At 44.6% G+C, this 19468-nt stretch overlaps 1 protein-coding gene across 1 annotated transcript in view; it reads left to right on the top strand.

Annotated features, from left to right (window-relative positions):
- Positions 1–11322, top strand: part of Ly86 (lymphocyte antigen 86) — a 69366-nt gene extending 58044 nt beyond the window's left edge. Inside the window, exons 4-5 of the mRNA XM_052728876.1 lie at positions 5436–5488; positions 10889–11322. Of these exons, the coding sequence (XP_052584836.1) occupies positions 5436–5488; positions 10889–10972 (137 nt within the window). The 3' untranslated portion in view covers positions 10973–11322. The remainder of the gene's footprint in view (positions 1–5435; positions 5489–10888) is intronic.
- The last annotated feature ends 8146 nt before the right edge of the window (positions 11323–19468 follow it).

The following is a 19468-nucleotide window of genomic DNA, read 5'->3' as shown; positions in this document are numbered from 1 at the left end:
TTGAAAAAGAGGCACCAGGAAGGACAGAGATGACATGCATGTGGGCTTCTCAAAAGAAAAGAAAGAAAGTAATGTTTACATGTTATCTTAGGTTGCTTTCTATTACTGTCATAAGCACCAGGACCAAAAGCAACCTGGGGAGGAAAGGGTTATTTCATCTTACAGCTTACTGTCCATCATGGAGGGATACCAGGACAGGAACCCAGAGGCAGGAACTGAAGCAAAGGTCGTGGAGGAATACGGTCTGCTGACTTGCTCTCCAGGCTCATGTTCACCTACTTTTCTTATACACCCCAGGACCACCTATCCAGGTGTGGAACCACCAACAGTGGACTAGGCCCTCCCACATCAATCATTAATCAGGAAAATGACCCCACAAACTTTCCTACAGGCCAGTCTGATAGAGGCATTGTTTCAAATGTGGTTTCTTCTTCCCATATGACTCTAGCTTCTATAGAGTTGACGAAACACTGCCTGGCACAGGTATCTTCACAATGGATGTATGCAAATCCATTGACAGCTGTCTAAGACTCACTGATCCAGCATCAGAAGCCCACCAGTGGCAAACAGCTGCCCTGCCAAAGCAGGAGAAAGTGTAACCAGAGAGCCAAAGCAAAAAGGGAATACTACCAGGACTGAGTGAGCTGCCCAGTGCAGATTCAGACATGGAATCCATACAGGAACAACAGCTACACCTAAGAGTAGCTATTGCACATCTAATTCATCTTGAGGATTTCAATGGTCAACCATAAAGTAAATGCTCTGGCTCCAACACCTGAGAAAAAGGCTGAGTAAACAAATAAATGAGGCCTGAGAGTATAGCTCGGTGATTAAGCACGTGCTTAGCATGGGTAAAGCTCTAGGTTCAATCCCCAGTACAGCACATAAAAATAGTAATCTTTTTAAGTAAAGCCCTTGTTCTACATACACTAATAGACTTGCATCATAATTGTCAGTCTATGTATTTTTTCATTTTGCTAAAACACTATAACGATGCTTAAATATTGGGAAAGTGAAAGAAATTCCAATGAGGTCCCAGCAAGGCCTGGGGAAGGATGCGGATGCTGCCAGTAGAGTTCACGACTCTGGGAGCACCTGCTCCAGCCTCTGCCTGGTTTCTGAGAACAAAAAGGCAGAACAATTGGCCAAGCTCAGTGGAACCTGCTGACAAAGGGGCCCTCCTACACACCAGCAGAACAGAGTGATGATCTGAACCCACCAGTGCAGCCCAGGGCAGCCAGAACTAAAGAGCTCGAAACAGAGCACTGGCCCCAGTATACCGGGTTCTCCCTGAGGTCAGTGGGACTCATCCCACAAGGGCTTCCACCCACCCACGCTGTCATTACTGGGAAGAGAACTGCAGAGCCAGGACCAGGACTGGACACAGCATGCATGGAGAAGCTGGGATCAATGCAGGCCATGCTTTCCAGGGGTGGTGAAAGGAGAGAGGAACCTTCACCGCAAGCCTGTGTCATCCAGACCCTGTGGGTCCTTCGTGCCCATGCTGTAGAAGTCAGTTTCTGGGGTAGGAATGGGGCTCAGTGTTCCAGCACTTGCATAGTAAGCACGATGGCAATCTCTGGGCCAAGAAAAAGACAATCAAATTAAGTTCGATTGAAGTAAAGTCAATTTACTCTCTTTAATAAGGGAGGGAAAAAAGGGTCGATTTTTTAGAAACATTTTCAGAATCAAGGAAGTGAATTTCTTTAATCCTCTGCACATTAAAAACAAATAAGTATTTCAATGAGAGAAAAGAAGAAATGGGTGCAAGTATCCCGGGGATCTTTTTATAGTATGGAGTGTGAGAATGTTAATTAAAGGAATCTCAGAACGAAGAGGGCCTGAGAAGGGAAGGAACGGAGTTTAATTTTAGGTGTTGTTTTGTCAAGTTAACAACAAAAAGTCACTTCCCTGAGTTACTCGCAGCTATTCTCAGGAACTTCATGCCCCCCCCCCCCCCCAAAAAAAAGCCCCAGTTGAAAGTGCGAAGCATAGAAAACCAATTTAATGAAAACTTCTCCCAGAGAAGGACCTGTTAAGAGTGAAGAGCACAAATTAGCAAACCCTAGGGCACTGTGTGAGCATCGGAGACAAGCAGGTATCATCTAAACAGAGTTCTTCACACAGCTGTACACGTCCATCTTTGAAACTGAAAATGTGAAAAAAGAAAAAGAGATGCTCCTACCAAGACTTTCCGGAACTGAGTGCCACTGCACCTGTCAGAATCCATCAAATGATACTTCTCCAAGGTGACTAATAATCAACTAGTGACAACTGTCACTACCCTTCCTGGGGTCCACACTCTGCCCAGTGAGGCTACAGACAAGGTCTCTAGTCCTCCTTGGACCCTGCAGGAAGTTTTTCTATTTCTGTCTTGTGAGCCCAGACGCTAAGTGGCAAAATTGCCCGCTGTCACTTTGTTAGTGACCAAGAGAGCTGCGCTTTCCACCCATCTCTACTTCCTAGCTCAAGTCATTTGCCCTGGGCCACCCAAGAGCAGTAAAGTGGGCATGAAACATGCAACAGGAATCCAGCCACACAGAGAGAAAGCATAAGGGGGATTGTCTGAGGCTGGAAGGGGACCAGCAGAGGGACGGATGAGAAGGGAGGGAATTTGGGGGTAAGTAGAAGAAAGTACCATAATGTATGTTATAGGCATGCACCTAATTCCATGGGGCACCTGCTGAGATTTCAAGATCCTGTATCCAGGAACAAAGAATTAGACCAGGAATACTGATAGTTTTAGAAATGGAGACTGATGATCAACAAGAAAGTTAGACCTGGAGCGATGGCTTAGTGCTTAAGGGCATTTACTTCTATCAGAGGAGCAGAGTGTGGTTCCCAATACATAGAGCAGCTTACAAATGCCTATAACTCCAGCTCCAAGGATCTGATACCTACTTCTAGCCTCAGTGGTCACATTGGAAAACACACACACACACACACACACACACACACACACACACACACACGTGTATACAGAAAGACACACATAGAGGACAGAGACAGAGAGAGACAGACACCCTGGGCTTAGCCCCAGGCCCCTAGATTCTGTCTTAACAGAAATTCACATAGCATCTACCTTTCCTGGCTTTTGGAAGTATGTTCTCACACATGCTCTGTCCCTCACATGTTGCCCTGGTGAGGATGAGCTCCAGTCTTTCTGCTAATGGCTTGTCTGCTGTTATTGTTTCCCACAATAATCTTAATGCATATAGAGCCACCCTCTCCACCTTCTTCTCCTACCACAGCATGCAAGTGTGAGAACGGACATGTCATCTGGGGATGGTGCACCTGCAGTCACAATACTTGGAGGGCTGAGGCAGGAGGACCAGAAACACAAGATCATCCTCAGCCTCTTAGGAAACCCAAGCCCAGGCAGACTTATACGAGATCTTGTCTCAAAATAAACAGGAAAAAAAGTCACTGTGGAACCCATTGTTTTGTATGCTAACTAAAAACAAGCAGTTGGTCTGTTTTAAAATAGGTTAAAAAAAAATCTGGCTCTTCACGTGACAGGAAGCCTCTGAAGTGGGGCAGAAGAAAGATGGGTCTTTAGCACAGTGAAAATACTTACTGTTCTTGCTTCAATGATGCAGTGTGATGACCAGTAACACAACCACCTCTATACGAGGGACCAGAACTCTTTGCTGTTCTTGTCTTCAAACAAGGACAGCTGGTAATTCACCTCTCCTGAACGTGGCTAGACTTATTATTATTTTTTTTTTTTTTTTGGTTTTTCGAGACAGGGTTTCTCTGTGTAGCTTTGTGCCTGTCCTGGAACTCACTTGGTAGCCCAGGCTGGCCTCGAACTCACAGAGATCCGCCTGCCTCTGCCTCCCGAGTGCTGGGATTAAAGGCGTGCGCCACCACCGCCCGGCCAGACTTATTTCTAATAAACACCATAGAAATGACACCGTGTGACTCCTGCAACATTAAGTAGCAACAGATACAGTGTCTAGAGAAGAGAAAAAAACAGAAGTGACTACGACCCAAATCTTGCCTACAGCCGAGCTATTGAATGTTCCTCCTGGGACTGATGCACTGCCTTTGAGTTCCTGGCCACAAACCTCAAAACAGAGCCTTCAGCACATCCTAGGAATCCTGCTGCTTCTCAAGGAATTTCCTTCCCCGCTGTTCATAAGGAACACTGTAATAACTTCCTTTGCCTCTCACAACCCAAGGCCTTCGGCCTCCATGTTCTGAAGCCTGTGACCTTCAATGAGAAAGTCAAAACAGTCAGGCACGCTGCCTCGATCCTCTGGCCAATTTCAAATCAGCCTACGCTGAACTTCATCTGCTCTCCTCATATACAGTTACGTTTGTGCTTCTCTCCAGGGCAAATCCCTTCCCTCCCACCTTCTTAACCGCCTCACTCCCTTTATTCCTTCTCATCTGCAGGTTCGGTCATCCTCTTGACTGGCTTTCCTTCGCCCAACTTCGGAATGTGGGCAGGGCTCCGGGTGCTTCCGACCTCCACTCCTCTGTCTGCTAATTCTGTCTCCCTTGAGGCTTCCTCCAGTCTCATGACTTTATAGCTAGCTACATGTTAATGACTCAATTATTTGTAGCTTGTACCCCTAATTCTTCCCCCATATTCCAGAACTGTAGATCCAACTACTTTCAAAGATCCTGTATTGATCATTTGAGAAATCAAACCCTTTCGTGCCTCTGACACACATTTCCCTCCCTGTCCTCCCGACTCCCTGTCTTAATGAACAGCACCCCTATCTTCCCAGATGCTCAAGCCACCTCTGTCTCTGTCCTTACCCTTTCTCAAGTGTTTTTCCACATCAGTGCCATTCTCTTTATGCTGTTGCTTTAAAATTCTCTTTCTTGCTCCTCTGGACTTAGTGAAGTGTTACCACCATGGTGGTACCTCCTCTGACCAACCATCCTGTAAAACTCAGCATCTCCCTCTTCCTGGATGTAGTTTGCCACAGGCTGCTCTTCTGGCTTTACATTCAGCACCTCTTAAACCCCGCGGGCCTAGGAAGTGGGCATGCCCTTTAAATTATAACCCCCTTCTTGTGTAAAGAGCAAATGGCTGGCCAGGCTGTTAGAGCAGGTGGCTTCAGAGTTTCAGCCTGTGTCTCCCCTGAATCCCAGCTCCAGTTCTTGACCACTCAGTCAGTTAGAGTCTTTTCCATGACCTTCAGCCCTTTTCACTATTTAGGAAGCTCTCTGCTCACATCTTTCTGTCATGTCAGCCTCGGCACTGGAAAACAAGCAACATGTGGACAGAGACTATTGTTCACAAACAAATGAAGATCCGCTTGGAGTCAGGAAATTAAAGCTTTTATTTCAACGGCTGCTCTTGTTTTATTTCCCAGACTTGATCTACATCTCTATGACCACAAATGATATGAACACATTATTTTGGGATTTGTCTTAAATGACTAAATGATGTTATCTATGCTTTATGTATTTTTCAGAGCAGATATACTATGCCGGCCCTATCAATAATCTTGGAATTGATGTTCCACAGGTAAGGTTTTGGTTTTCTCTTTTTGTGTTGTTACGTAATTATTGTGTTGAAGAGTGGATTTTCAACTCTTGGAAGAGAAAAAAGAGGAGGAGGAGGAGAAGGAAGAGGAGGAAGATGAAGATGAGGAAGAGGAGGAAGAAAAGAAGAGGAGGAGAAATAGATTTTAAATAGTTGAAAGCGTTCGCACATGCCATAGTTAGGAGGCGTGCTTAAGATGCTGGCTTTGTCCTTTTGATGCTTCATATTGGTGTTTGGTTGAACCTTTGGGATGAACCAGAACAAACCCAACTGAGAGTTGAAATGCTGGCATCTTGTCCACAGGATTGGGGGTGTGTCTGTGGGGACTCCATATGGCTAGAATTGCTTGGGCTGTGTAGGAGGCAACTAGCTTCCGGCACAGGACAGTTTACAAAACCACGATGGTTTCAATGTCCCTCAGTTACCACCCTTTTACGGTGTCTTCTGGGATTTTAGTCTGCTTCTATTTGCTGTGTCACATATGAAGAACAAGGATAAGGGGAGAGCTCAGCTGGGGGAGCGCTCACCCTGCAAACATAAGGACCTGAGTTTGATCTCCTGAGCCCACGTTTAAAAAGCCAAACGAGGTGGCACATGCTTATAATCCAAATGCTGGAAAAGTAGAAAAGCAGACCCCTGAGACTCCCTGGCCAGCCAGCCTAGCAAGCTTCAGGTCAGTGAGAGATCCTGACTCAAAAACAAGGAGAAAGGTAGATGACACATGAATAGTGATACCAAGATTGTCCTTGGCCTCCACATGCATGTGCGCGTGTGCACACACACACACACACACACACACACACACACACACACACATATATCTATGTATATGTGTGTGTGTCTAACATACACATATGTCTGCACATACAAGCATAACCACACACATACATGTACACAAAGTAATAAAGGTGTACCTAGCCCACCACTCCAGAGTATCGTACATCCAGGGTAAAGGAGGAACATCTGGTGAGGGTCTCCTTGCTGCTGAGGACTTTGCAGCATCCTAAGTCAGCACAGGACATTAGGGGACAAAAGGCATCAAAGTTGTTTTTATAACATACCCACTCCTGAGAAAACCCTCCTGTCCCACACTGTGAGCTCCTAAGTCAGTCTGGAACAGGCCTTCTTGGATTTCTGTAGGAATCTTTCTCTCAACTGGAGTCTTCAGCCCTCCCTCTTGGGAATTTTCCAGTGATCTTCTCAGGCCTTTCTGTGAAATGCACAATGTCTGCCAGGAAGGGAAACAATCTCTCCTCGCTGCTAGCATGCACAGCCTGAACTCTCCCAGGGAGTTTAGCTTCAAATTGTTGCTACTTGAATTCTTTCTCTCTCCTCGTTTTTCTTCTGATACCCCACAAGAGACTGATGTAATAATTGCTATCAATTGGATTTCATTTTGCTTTGCTGGCTTTTTAAAATCAGTTACTCTTAGCAATTCCTATGAAACAAAGGGGGGCAGGGTCTTAAAGTCATAGAAGCCCTTTGAAAGGAAATTTGCCCTCAGAGATGTAAAGGGATTTATAGATGTTCCTCATCTTAACTCAGGATTACATCCATAAACTCATCATAAGTTGAAAATAGCGTAAGTTGAAAGTGCATTGACTCCACCCAGCCTACAGAAAAAAACATCATTGCTTCGCAACATGGTTCACAGAAGAGTGCTGGTCATTTGATCGTGTCTTCTCATGGCTGGGCACTGTGACTCACTGGCACTGCTCAGCATGGAAGGGGGTTTGAACTGTATGACACAGGCCTGGAAAACAAAAATTCAAAATGCAAAGTAGAGATCCTACTGAGTCGATTTTTATCTCCCCCATTATAACTAAAGCCGTTGTAAGCGGACGCCATATTGTAGTCATCTACAGTACTTGCAGGACACTCCCTGACTTCTTCAACCAGTCAACAGCTCTCCAAGAGATCCAATCCAATGTAAGCCACGCATAGCCGGGTGTCCAGAACCTGGTTCTCTTCTTCTTCTGGGGCCTGTACCTGGGAAGTTGACACCTGGCAAGCTCCTTCCCACACCCAGCCTGGAGACCCAACAGAGGACGTAGCCTCCTGGGACACATTCCACACAGGCCTATGCAGCAGAACAGTTGGGACCTTGATCCCAAGAGAGGCTGTTCACACTGGCCACAGCCAGCCAGAGTGTGCTTAGGGCCTCCAGCTCACAACCAGCTGCCACACAGAGAGCCTCTGCTTTCCTAAGAGCAGTTAGTTGAGAACATTTTAATGAAGGGCCTATTCACATCCCCTCCATCACCTAGACCCTCAGAGATGGGCTCTGAACTAATGGAGATTCCTCTTTAGCCAAAATTCTTTCCACTCAGTATTTACTTTTCAGTATCTTGGTTACTTTTCCTCTTTTTTGAAATGTGTTTATTTATGTACCTATGTGTGTGTGTGTGTGTGTGTGTGTGTGTGTGTGTGTGTGTGTGTGTGTGTGTGTGGGTGGGTGTGGGTGTGTGTGTGGGGTGTGTGTGTGTGGTATGTACTTGTTAGTGTGCACATGTGCATACAAGTGAATGGGTAAAAGGATGTGGATGTGTGAGATCTCCTTTGGATGTTTTTTCTTGATCTCATTCCATCTTTGTTTTTCACATACATTTATTTATTTATTTGCTTGTTTGTTTATGTGTGTGTGTGTGTGTGTGTGTGTGTGTGTGTGTGTGTGTGTGTTATAGGCACATGTCACAGTGCATGTGTGGAGTTCAAAGGACAACTTTCAGGAGTCTGTTCTCTCCTTCCACCATGTGGGTTCTGAAAATCAAACTCAGATTGTCAGACTTGGAAACCAGCACATTTACCACTGAGCCATCTTGCCATCCCTGCACCTTTATTTTTTGAGACAAGGTCTAACATTGAGTCTTAAGCACATCAATTCAGCTGAACTGGCTGGTCAATGAGTTTCAGGGGTCCACTTATTGCAGTGGAACAATCTTTGTACACTGTAAATATGTATTACTCTCATTGGTTAATAAAAGAGCTGACTGGCCAATAGCTGGACAGGTAGAGGTTAGGCAGGACTTGTAGACAAAAATAGAGCATGAAGAAGGGAGGAGTCTCAGGAATGAAGGAGATGAATTTGCTGTGTTAAAAAAAGTACTGCCACATGGCAGAGTGTAGATAAGAAATATGGATTAATTAAAATATCAGAGCTAGTTAGTAACAAGCCTGAGCTATCAGTCAAGCATTTATAATTAATAATAAGTCTCTGTGTGGTTATTTGAGAATTGGCTGGCAGGACAAAAATGTCTGCCTATAACTTTTCTCCACCTTCCACTACTACCCCCATTGCTAGTGTTTTAAGGGTACACTGCCACCTGTGAATTTTTGCAGAGATTCTGGAGATACAAATTCTGGTCCTAATGCCTGCACATCTGACTTTATACCAACTAAGTCATCTCTCTAGTGTAAAACTTATCTTTTAATTGATGGATAATAATTGTAGGTGTTTATAGAGCTCAATGTGACATCTCTGGATACATGCAGAGCATATATTAACCAGATCAGGGCAATTGGTATAGCCGTTGTTATCATTTCCTTGTGCTGGGAAAGGATAGTCCCAGCTTATTTATAAAAAGCCCTCTCCACCAACTTATTTTCCTTTTAACACAACAATCCCTTGACCCAAATTAAAGTCCTGCATATAATCCTGTATTTTCTGTGTCTGCTCTTTTCTGAATTAAGAGTGAAAGATCCTTTTCAGTCTAACAAAATATATGAACATTTTCTTGGTACAACCTGAACCATAAATTGCCGAGGAAATGGATTCATACTTCTAGCCCTCCTCAGTGCCCTCCTTAGCCGCAGAAACAGACTGCTCTCTGTCCATTGCCCCTATCCTGGCTTCCTATCCCATAGTCCATGCCTCTGTCAGCCTCCAGAAAGGCTGGGTCCCCTGAAGAAGCTCACCCTTTATATAAAAGCATGTGTATCAGCTGGGCGGTGGTGGCATACGCCTTTCATCCCAGTACTCGGAAGGTAGAGCTAGGCAGATCTCTATGATTTAGAGGCAACCCTGGTCTACAGAGCAAGATCCAGGACAGGCACCAAAACTACACGAGAAACCTGTCTCAAAAAAAAAAATATGTATCTTGTCATTCATAATCTAGAGCCCCTTCCTTCAAATGCTGTAGTTCTTTTAGGCTAATGGCATGTACAGTCTCTTCTAAACACAGCAGCCAGAGAGCTCTTCCTAACATACCCGAGAAAACTGTCACACCCGAGTCCCTTTCAGGGTTGAAGCAAATACCCCATCATGTCTGCCAAACCCTGAGACTCTGGCCTCTTGTGGGCTTCCAATCTCCCTTTCTCTCCCTCCTCCCTGAAGTCCCATTGGCCTCTTGTCTGTTTCTCAAATAGGGAGACATCAGCCCCACAGTAGCCTGGCACCCTCTTGCATCCCTTTCAAGTGTTTTCCTAAAGGTCATTCTCTCTCCAAGGCCTCCCTTGGATCATCCTGCTTAGAGTTGCAAGCTAACATCAGTCCCACCAAAGTCAGCTATTCTTTCCACCCCCTTCCTGAACAAATTTCTCCATGGCAACTTTATCTGTGGCATTCCTTACCCTGGGAACTTTTCATCCCTCCCAGTGAAATGCAAACTATACAGGGTAGGGAGTTGGTTTGTGTTGTTCTAGTTTATCTGCAGAGTCAGGAACCATGCCTAGCACACATATGCTGCTCAATAAATACAACTGTTCCTCAGTACTCATGGGGGATGGGTTCCAGAACCCCCTCAAACACCAAAATCCACAGATGTTGCCAGAAAGATGGCTTAGCAAGTAAAGGTGCTTGGTGATCTGAGTTCTATCCTGGGGTCGGTCCCACATGGTGGAAGGAAAGAACCAATAAACACAAATTGTCCTTTGACATCCCCCAACATATACAACCATAAGCTGTGGCATGTACACGCCAATACCCATACACATATACACACACACACGTACTAAGATAGATAGATAGATAGATAGATAGATAGATAGATAGATAGATAGATAGATGGATGATAGATAGATAAATGTAATTGAAAAATATCTAATACAAAATGCTCAAATCCTTATTTAAAATAGCATAGTCTTTGCAATATAATCTATACTCATCCTTGGGTTCACTTTAACCATTTCTAGATGACTTATACTACTTGATATCATGTAAGCTCTATGTTGATCATTATACTGGACTATCCAGAGGATCTTAACAAGACAAAGAAGTCTAAACATATTCAGAACAGAAACAACTTTTTATGAATATTTTTATTCTGCAGTTGGTAGAGTACACAGAGGCACAGTCCTTGGATGGAGAAGGAACTGACTGTACTTATTAAGTGGTTGACTGGATTGTGGCTCATATGCCTAATGCTTTACCTGTGTCCCTTGCAGGGCGAATACCAGATTTTGCTGGAACTGTATAATGAAAACCGTGCCACTGTGGCTTGTGCCAACGCGACTGTCATCAGCTCTTGACCATGGCCTGCCAGAAAATGCACAGCAAGCTCGACCTTGGTGAACCCCAAGGTCCCCAGACTCAGCTGCCTGTAAGAAGAACCACTGATGACCAAGAGAGGCTCTACAAAGAAATTCCACATGGGCCCCCTGCCAATCTTAGCCCCAGGGACAGATGCTTCCAGACCCCACAAAAGTAATAAGGCCTCCAAAATGATGTTTCTAAGGACTCTAAGTAGTAGAGCCATTACCCATGTGTAATGGCTCTCCTTATGTAATTGCATCTCATCAAATGTACCTCCTTGTCTGCTCCTTAGGAACACTTCCTTGCGGTTGCCCAGGATTTAAAAAATAAAAACACCTGGCCTACACCTGTTCATTGTGGCTTGTTCAATGACTGTCAGGACAGTCTGTGGTTAACGAGGTACTTTCTTCAGATGCAAGTGTTGGCCACTAGTGCAGCACAAGCAGCTCTCGGAAAGCCAAGAGGATGGTGGCCGCCTAAACTCAGAGCTCCAAGACACTGTGTCGTGGCTGCTCCTGGGCCCTAAGACCATGACGGGGAGATGCTGATGAAACCTCACCAAGAGTGACGTTATCCCCCACCACTACTTGTCCACATACTCTTTACCTTCTTCCTCTGTGTCTGTCAACCCTCCATCTCTAGGGTCAGTCCTGGGGTCAGTCCCACATGGTGGAAGGAAAGAACCAATAACCACAAGCTGCCCTTTGACATATACAACCCCTGACATATACAACCATATGCTGTGACATGTACATGCCAATACACATATACACACACACTAAGATAGACAGACAGACAGACAGACAGACAGATAACAAATCCCTATGTTAACTAACTTAACAAAGGGAATATGGATACTTGGCTCACAGCTTTGGAAGTTTCTGCCGGTGACTGTGGTCCTTATGCTTTAGCCTGTAATGGAGTGTCACCTTACAGCAAGAGCATGTGACACAGTAAAGGAGGACAGGATCCCACAATCCCCTTCAAGACAAAGACTCCAACTGAAGACTAGGCCTTTTTCTGCAAGATTGCAAACTTCTAAATAGCACCTCCCTAGGGACCAAACTTTTAACTCACTGGCTTTCCTGGACAGTCAAGATTCAAACTTAGCATTCCCAAAGCCAGACTTTGCCTGCCCTCAGCACACAGTAGTACTTATTCATTCTTGAATTCATTTATTCATCCATTCATTCATTTATTCATTCATTCATTCATTCAGGAAATTACTCCTGAACACTTTACATATCAGGTACTATGTGGTTTTAGGATACACTTAAAAACAAAAAGACTCTGTCCCTATCTCCTCTGAATTATCAGTCCCCTGAGCTGCTTAGAAGCCATGTGTCCAGTTAGGGGCACATTCACTCATGTCACTCACATGACCCTCCTTCAGCACCTCAGTAAGGGAGCCAGTTGCCATCCTGCTTCTGGCTTCCCAGAAGCCACGCCCTCCCGTTTCTTGCCTGTGCAGCTGGCTCTCAGGCTCTGTAGCTGCTTCCTTCCCGTTTCCTCCCAGCCTCTCCCACTGCATCCCTGGGCCTCCTGCTACACGGCTATAGTAAAAGGAGGTGCGTTGACTCACCATCTGTCCGTTCCTAACCTCTATAAAAGTGTCTTGGTGTCAGATTAGAAGAGGAAAAAGGTTCCTAGTCCAAAGCATGTTGATTGCTTTGAATTCCTGTAGGCACAGAATTAAATCTCCGAGAATGGCCAGACAGACAGACCCGGTGAGTCAGCACTAAACCAACCAGGATGGCCAGCCATATACGCACAGTAAGGCAGCTTTAGAAGTAATATGGAAGTTTCCTGGGTTGAAAATAGACAAAAATGATAGCAGTGTCCCTGTGTGGGCCTATAATGCTCCCAAGAAAAACACAGCCATGCCAGGCCTAGGAGCAAGCTTCTAATTATACAACCATTCTGATCCTTCCATTCCCTCTAACTCCGGGCATGTGCCCCATTCCTTTCTCAGTACATTCCTGTGACTGATTTAAAAAGAAAAGAAAAAAACCTTCAGGAGACTGTGTGTCCTCACTCACATGTCCCACCAGGTCAGAACAGCTGTCACAGCCTCCCAGAGGCATGAGTAGATCCCAGCCATTCTTTCTCTTTTGCCCTTCTTGAACCTGACAGCCTCTGTGGGGCACATGTGTGCGTGCGTGCGTGTGTGTGCGTGCGTGCGTGCGTGTGTGTGTGTGTGTGTGTGTGTGTGTGTGTGTGTGTACGCACATGCAAGCATAATACCAGAGACAGAGACATTTATTCAGACTCTGTATGTTTCATTTAAATAGGGACTGTCATGTATAGAGCTGACCCCTGGCATGGCTGTGAGAATACACTCATACTCACAGTTCCACTAAGAACACGATTTGTGAGAAAATGTTCCTCTGTACCCACATATGTGTTTTCCTAACTCCTTAGTCTAAGCCTTAGCTTTCACCATGAGTTCCATTTTTGAAAGTTGAAAAAAAATTCCAGAATTTAGGAATCTCCTACAATTAGACCCGGTAGGAGAAATGACCAGACTCACTCTGGTGGAAAACAGTACCTAAGACGGTGTGTGGTGTGGCGGAAGACGGGAGGTGCTGAGAAGCAGTTCCCCGATAAGTGTAGCTCCAGCCCCTCATCAAAAAGGTTTCTTTCTGCAGCACACAGAGATGGGACAGAAAGCCACAGCTGCAGCAGTGCCCTGCCCCAGGAGACTGCAGGGCCCCACTCCAACTGATGATGTTAGGTCTCAAGCTTGGAGAAGCCGCTGAGGTGTCCATTAACATATCAAAGTAGACCTGGCCCCAGGTACTCAGCATCCCTCAGTCCCTGTCTGTTACAGGGTATGGCTGGCACACCCTGCCCCCTGCCCTAAACTTCTCCACCCCAGGGGCAGGGCTGCCCTTCCCCCAGATGCCCTTCCCTATATAATCCAGCCATTTTGGTTTCCTTCCCTCTTTTGTGGTCTATCCTTTACCTCCCTGGTCTCTTGGTCTGGTTCTCCCCTCTCTCCTCCCCTTCTCCTCACATGGCCTGGCTCAGTCTAGTCATGTTCGCTCCGGATGCTTCAAGGATGCCCCTGCCGTTGGCTATACTCACCTTTTTATCTACCATAAACTTTCTCCTCCACCATACCTGGGAGCAGTCATGTCCTTTCATTTTTTATTTCTTGTTTTCCATTCATCTGGTGCCGAAACCCAGAACCGGTCACGTCCTTTCCTATTTCTTTTTTTCATTCAGATGCATATACAATACAACCTTAGGCACCCGAGGCACAGGGAACAGTCCGAAACAACAGGGCAGAAAACTGTAAGATCCAGAGGACCAGGAAATCAGCTGCAAGACTGTTTTCTAGATGTGACAGAGAAGGCACACCCACGAAATGTTAACATCACAGCTGCTCAATCAAGACCCGAACAATGACACCACCAGTCGACATGCTAACAGTGATGGGGAATTCTCATGGGAGCCTAGATAAAGAGCGACAAGCAATTAAAGACTGCTGAGAGACAGAAAATTAACCTTCCCCGGGGATGATTCCCCCTAAATGGTTATCCAATCCCAAGCAGTCAGTCCTAAAAATATTCACAAACAAAACACTAAACAGACTCGGAAGGCGGCATTTATATATTTATTTGCATCTATATGTAACAATACAATAACAATTACAATAGTAATTGAAGAGAAAAAGACCATGAATTTGAGAAGAAAGGGCACAGGAGAAGTTGGAGGTTGGGGGGCGGGGGGAAATAGTGCAATTATATTTTAATTAAATAAAGAGTTTCTTTTTAAGTAGGTACCCGGAGTTAGAAATCTAGGTGATGTGGTAAGGAAAGGCAGAGGGCATGGAAGGGACCCAAATTTCCTGTCCAATGATTTAAGTTTACTTCTCTTCTGTAGCATGAATCTTAAATGGTCTTATTAATAAAAACAAACCCAGGGCCTGGTATTGGTGTGAATGCTGGAAGATCATAGAAGCAGAACAAGCCATAGCTTCCTTACCTTGGCAATTACTCAGCTGATCCTGTTTCCTCAGACTGGAAGCCTCTGTGTTCTTATCCAAATGGATTGTAGCTGGAGAATTTTTCTCCAGCTCCCACCGCCAAGTCCCGCCAGTCCTGGAGCCCACTTATAAAATAAACACACAGACTCTTAAATTATTTAAACTGCTTGGCCATTAGCTCAGGCCTATCACTGTCTAGCTCTCACTCTTATATTCAGCCCATTTCTATTAATCTTTACTTTGCCATGTGGCTCGTGGCTTACCGGTACTTTACATCTTCCTTGTCTTGGTGGTGGCTCCAGCTGGTCTCCCTTTCCTTCCTCCTTCCCCAATTCTCCTCTCTCCTTGTCCCACCTATACTTCCTGCCTGGTCACTGGCCAATCAGTGCTTTATTTATATAGAGTGATATCCACAGCACTTCCCCCTTTTTTTTTAAAAAAGGAAGGTTTTAACTTTAACATAGTAATATTACATATAACAAAATAATTATCGAGTAAGAATTATAGTTACAATATAAAAGAAGATATCTATCTTATATTTGTAAGTTTAAGGTTTTATATCTAACTTATCTTTTATCATAACTAAGGTCATATTCTGTAGGTCTTTGAAGTGTTTGAAGACTACCTATCTATCTGAAATATATCTATGTATACCTAGAAGACTTAACTAACATGGGTACAAATATGATTACCATAGATGACTATTAATCTATTTTTTAATTATCCATTACAATTTTAAATGAGTTACATAAACATAATACCTCACACAAGAATAGAAATATATATACAGTATAACAAAAATTAAGTTTAAATTTATACCAATAAACTAAAATCTATAGCAATGTAAAACATTTTAAACAAGTTGTTACTCTTTAAAAGTAGGTTCATTAATCTACCCTTTTATCCTATCATATCTAAACTATCCCCTTTTTTTCTTTAGAAAGAGATTGTATTTATAATCAACCTGATTTAAATAAAAATATTGGTTTTTCTCTGTCCCATACCAGAGGGCTCTTCTGATTTGGGACACAAGAATCTCTTAACCATTTTTTTTTAAGCAATATGTCTGGGTTTAGAGGGGGAGTGAGCCAATTCCATCTCTAAAGCCAGCTTGGTATATTTGGGAATTTGGGCATAGCTTTTCTTACTACTTCCTGCTGGAGGGGGGGCGCTGTATCTTATGGGGACACAAAGAAAATTTTAGGATTATGGAGTAGTCCATGAGGGTGTATCATCTGAGCCAGTTGCCTGAAACTGTTCCGGATGTTGGATCATCTGGGCCATGGTGTCATTGGAGACCTTTCAGGGGGTCTTGGCTGGTCAAACCTGATGTATCTTTTTTTTTTTTTTTTTTTTTTTTTTTTGGTTTTTCGAGACAGGGTTTCTCTGTGTAGCTTTGCGCCTTTCCTGGAACTCACTCGGTAGTCCAGGCTGGCCTCGAACTCACAGAGATCCGCCTGCCTCTGCCTCCCGAGTGCTGGGATTAAAGGCGTGCGCCACCACCGCCCGGCTAAACCTGATGTTTCTTAATCTGGAACAAATCCATAGCCTCTGGCTTTCTGTGGAAACAAAAGCAGAACCTCTTTTCCAAAGTAACATATCCTTATATCCAAATTTTGAAGTCAAGGTACCTTTAAAATTTACATTTTGGCATAACTGAACAGCTTTTACAATCAAATGTTTTTCTTCAGTTACGAATATCAAAGACAACATAATCCAGATTCTCTGTGTGATAGCCACCTTTACGTGGCTTATTACCTTTATTGTTTCTTTAAAGACTTTATTTTTAAAAACTATTTGTTTATGTAACTGTATATATTCTTTTTCATCTCTTTTTGAAGCCTACATACATTTTTACATACATTAGAAACTATTTCATCTGAATCAGTCTTAATGTGAACCTGTTGCTTTTAACTGCAGCCTTTTAAGCCTGAAACGGTCCTGTGGCTGCTGGCTCTGCCCACTTTAGCTTCCCAACATGGCGGTTCCGCCAGCTCTAGGAGCCATCAAGTCTCAGAAATAGTGGGTCTACGCTTTTATCAAAGCAGCGTGTAGCCCAGAAACCTCTCTCTCTCTCTCTTTTTTTAAATACTAGTAAAGACTAAATCTACCACACAGCGTAATGTGCCGCTGGCACATATCTCATTCCCGCCATACTGCAGGTCAAGTGCACACGCCAGGAACCCGCCAGTAGCTCAAACCCGCGTTTTGCATTTTGCGGCGTCTAGCTGTCCATATGAGACATGAAGTAGGAACCTGGTTTTGGCTCTGTTTAGAATTGGTTATTAAATATTGTTAGGTTTAAGGTGGAAACTCGAACCGTTGGGCGCCATTTGTAGCTGGAGAATTTTTCTCCAGCTCCCACTGCCAAGTCCTGCCAGTCCTGGAGCCCACTTATAAAATAAACACACAGACTCTTAAATTATTTAAACTGCTTGGCCATTAGCTCAGGCCTATCATTGTCTAGCTTTCACTCTTATATTCAGCCCATTTCTATTAATCTTTACTTTGCCATGTGGCTCGTGGCTTACCGGTACTTTACATCTTCTTTGTCTTGGTGGTGGCTCCAGCTGGTCTCCCTTTCCTTCCTCCTTCCCCAATTCTCCTCTCTCCTTGTCTCGCCTATACTTCCTGCCTGGTCACTGGCCAATCAGTGCTTTATTTATACAGAGTGATATGCACAGCAATGGATCTCAGCTGAACTGCTTCTCGAAAGCCTGAAAGCTTAACCAGGCTCTAGTTCCTGGTCCTCACACCTTATATACCTTTCTGCTTTCTGCCATCACTTCCTGGGATTAAAGGCTCACTTCCTGGGATTAAAGGCGTGAGTCACCACGCCTGGCTGTTTCCAGTGTGGCTTTAAACTCACAGAGATCGCCCTCCAAGTGATAGAATTAAAGACGTGTGTGCCACCATTTTCTGGCCTCTATATCTAGTGGCTGTTCTGTTCTCTGACCCCAGATAAGTTTATTAGGGTGCACAATACTTTGGGGAACACAATATCACCACACTCTTCTCCTAAAAGGACTTTGCTACTGTTTCAAAATCATGGAAAACTCCAGGAGTTTGTCCAACCTCTGAAGTGAAAAAGATTACACCATTTGCCAGAATCAAGGCCTCTTTGGGGATCTCCAGCCATCGCTGTAGTCCCTACCAGTCTTCTTTACGTTTTGAGAGAAATTTCAACCTCTCTGCATAGATTATTATTAAACTATGTTTTAAGGAGTTCAGTGTCCTGGGGAAGCGCTAAGGCACAGGTCTGGGTAAAATGTCCAACAGTCCCATGGGACAGTGTGATCTTCTTCCAGGAATAGTCGCTCACTGTGTCTAAAATGTAGAGGGACCTGGCTGTCCCCTGTGACTACTGACACCCGGGGATTTGGCTGTTAGTCGTGTTTGCTGTAGTCAACCCTTCACCTACTTCTCTTCAGGGCTTCCCTTCAAGCCTCCCTGAACATGAGTTTCTTTCTCAGGCAATGTCTCCTTTTAGCAACTGTGTACCTCACACCCCAAAACTGCCCAAGGTACAGAAGACAAGAGCTGATTTCCCTTTAAGACTGTTCTTTGCTCTGATTGGACTGGCTTGTATCACATGACCACCCAGGCCAATCAGTTTGACCCAGCACTGGTTGGCTTAGTTTAAGTCATATGCCCCAGCACTTGCTACTGAATCACAGCTAGTTCAAGTGGGAACCCCGAATATGTGTAAGACACGTCTCAGGGATTAGGAGTATGTGAAGGGAGAAGTAAAAAGATGTTAGACGCTGAGAACACGTGTGAGATTTCAGCAGTTTCTGAGATCATGGATGCTTCTGCTGCAGCTCATTGGACAGATGATCTATCTGTGTCTTCACACTAAGACTCTACCTGTATCTCCGGAGTGTAACCATGATAAATACGTGCCCTGTAAAGATGGGATGAGAGTTAAATGAATGGATGCATGCTGCGCTGGTCGCTTTCTGAGAACAAACTGCCTGAGAAAATGTACCTAATGAGGAAAAGGCTCATCTGCTTCACAGTTTGGGGTTTTCAGCCCACTGTCACTTGGTCCCCTTGCTCTGGTTCTGTGGTGACCCAGTGCACTGCAGGGGAGGTGCATGACCCAAGAGCTTGCTCACCTCACAGCAGCTGGGAAGCAGAAGAAAAGCAGGAAGGGACCAGATCTCTTTATCCTCAACAGAAAGCCCCAGTGGCTGCCTTTCCCCCACTAGGCTCCCCTTCTTAATGTGACACTGCCTTCCAACAGCACTGCTCTTGGACCCACGACTTAACACATGAACATTTAGGAGCTATTCAAGCTTTGAAGGATGGTGCGTGTTCTCCTTCGAACTGACTTGGGATGCCAGTCATCATCACCATTGTGTCAGGATGGGCACTCCCCGGTGGAGGTAATGCCTCATGTTCTACTACCACATTCCTGTCCTATCCCTCCTATCCTCCATGATGGCAACAAACAATGGTAGACTGTAGTCGGACTTACTTTGGACCTCAGGCTTCCAAA

This window comes from Peromyscus californicus, unplaced genomic scaffold, assembly GCF_007827085.1.
Source record: "Peromyscus californicus insignis strain IS unplaced genomic scaffold, ASM782708v3 Scaffold_8__1_contigs__length_139910024, whole genome shotgun sequence".
In the NCBI taxonomy this organism is placed as follows: domain Eukaryota; kingdom Metazoa; phylum Chordata; class Mammalia; order Rodentia; family Cricetidae; genus Peromyscus; species Peromyscus californicus.
Note: the sequence above shows the minus strand (reverse complement) of the source record. Positions and strands in the feature narration are given on the sequence as shown.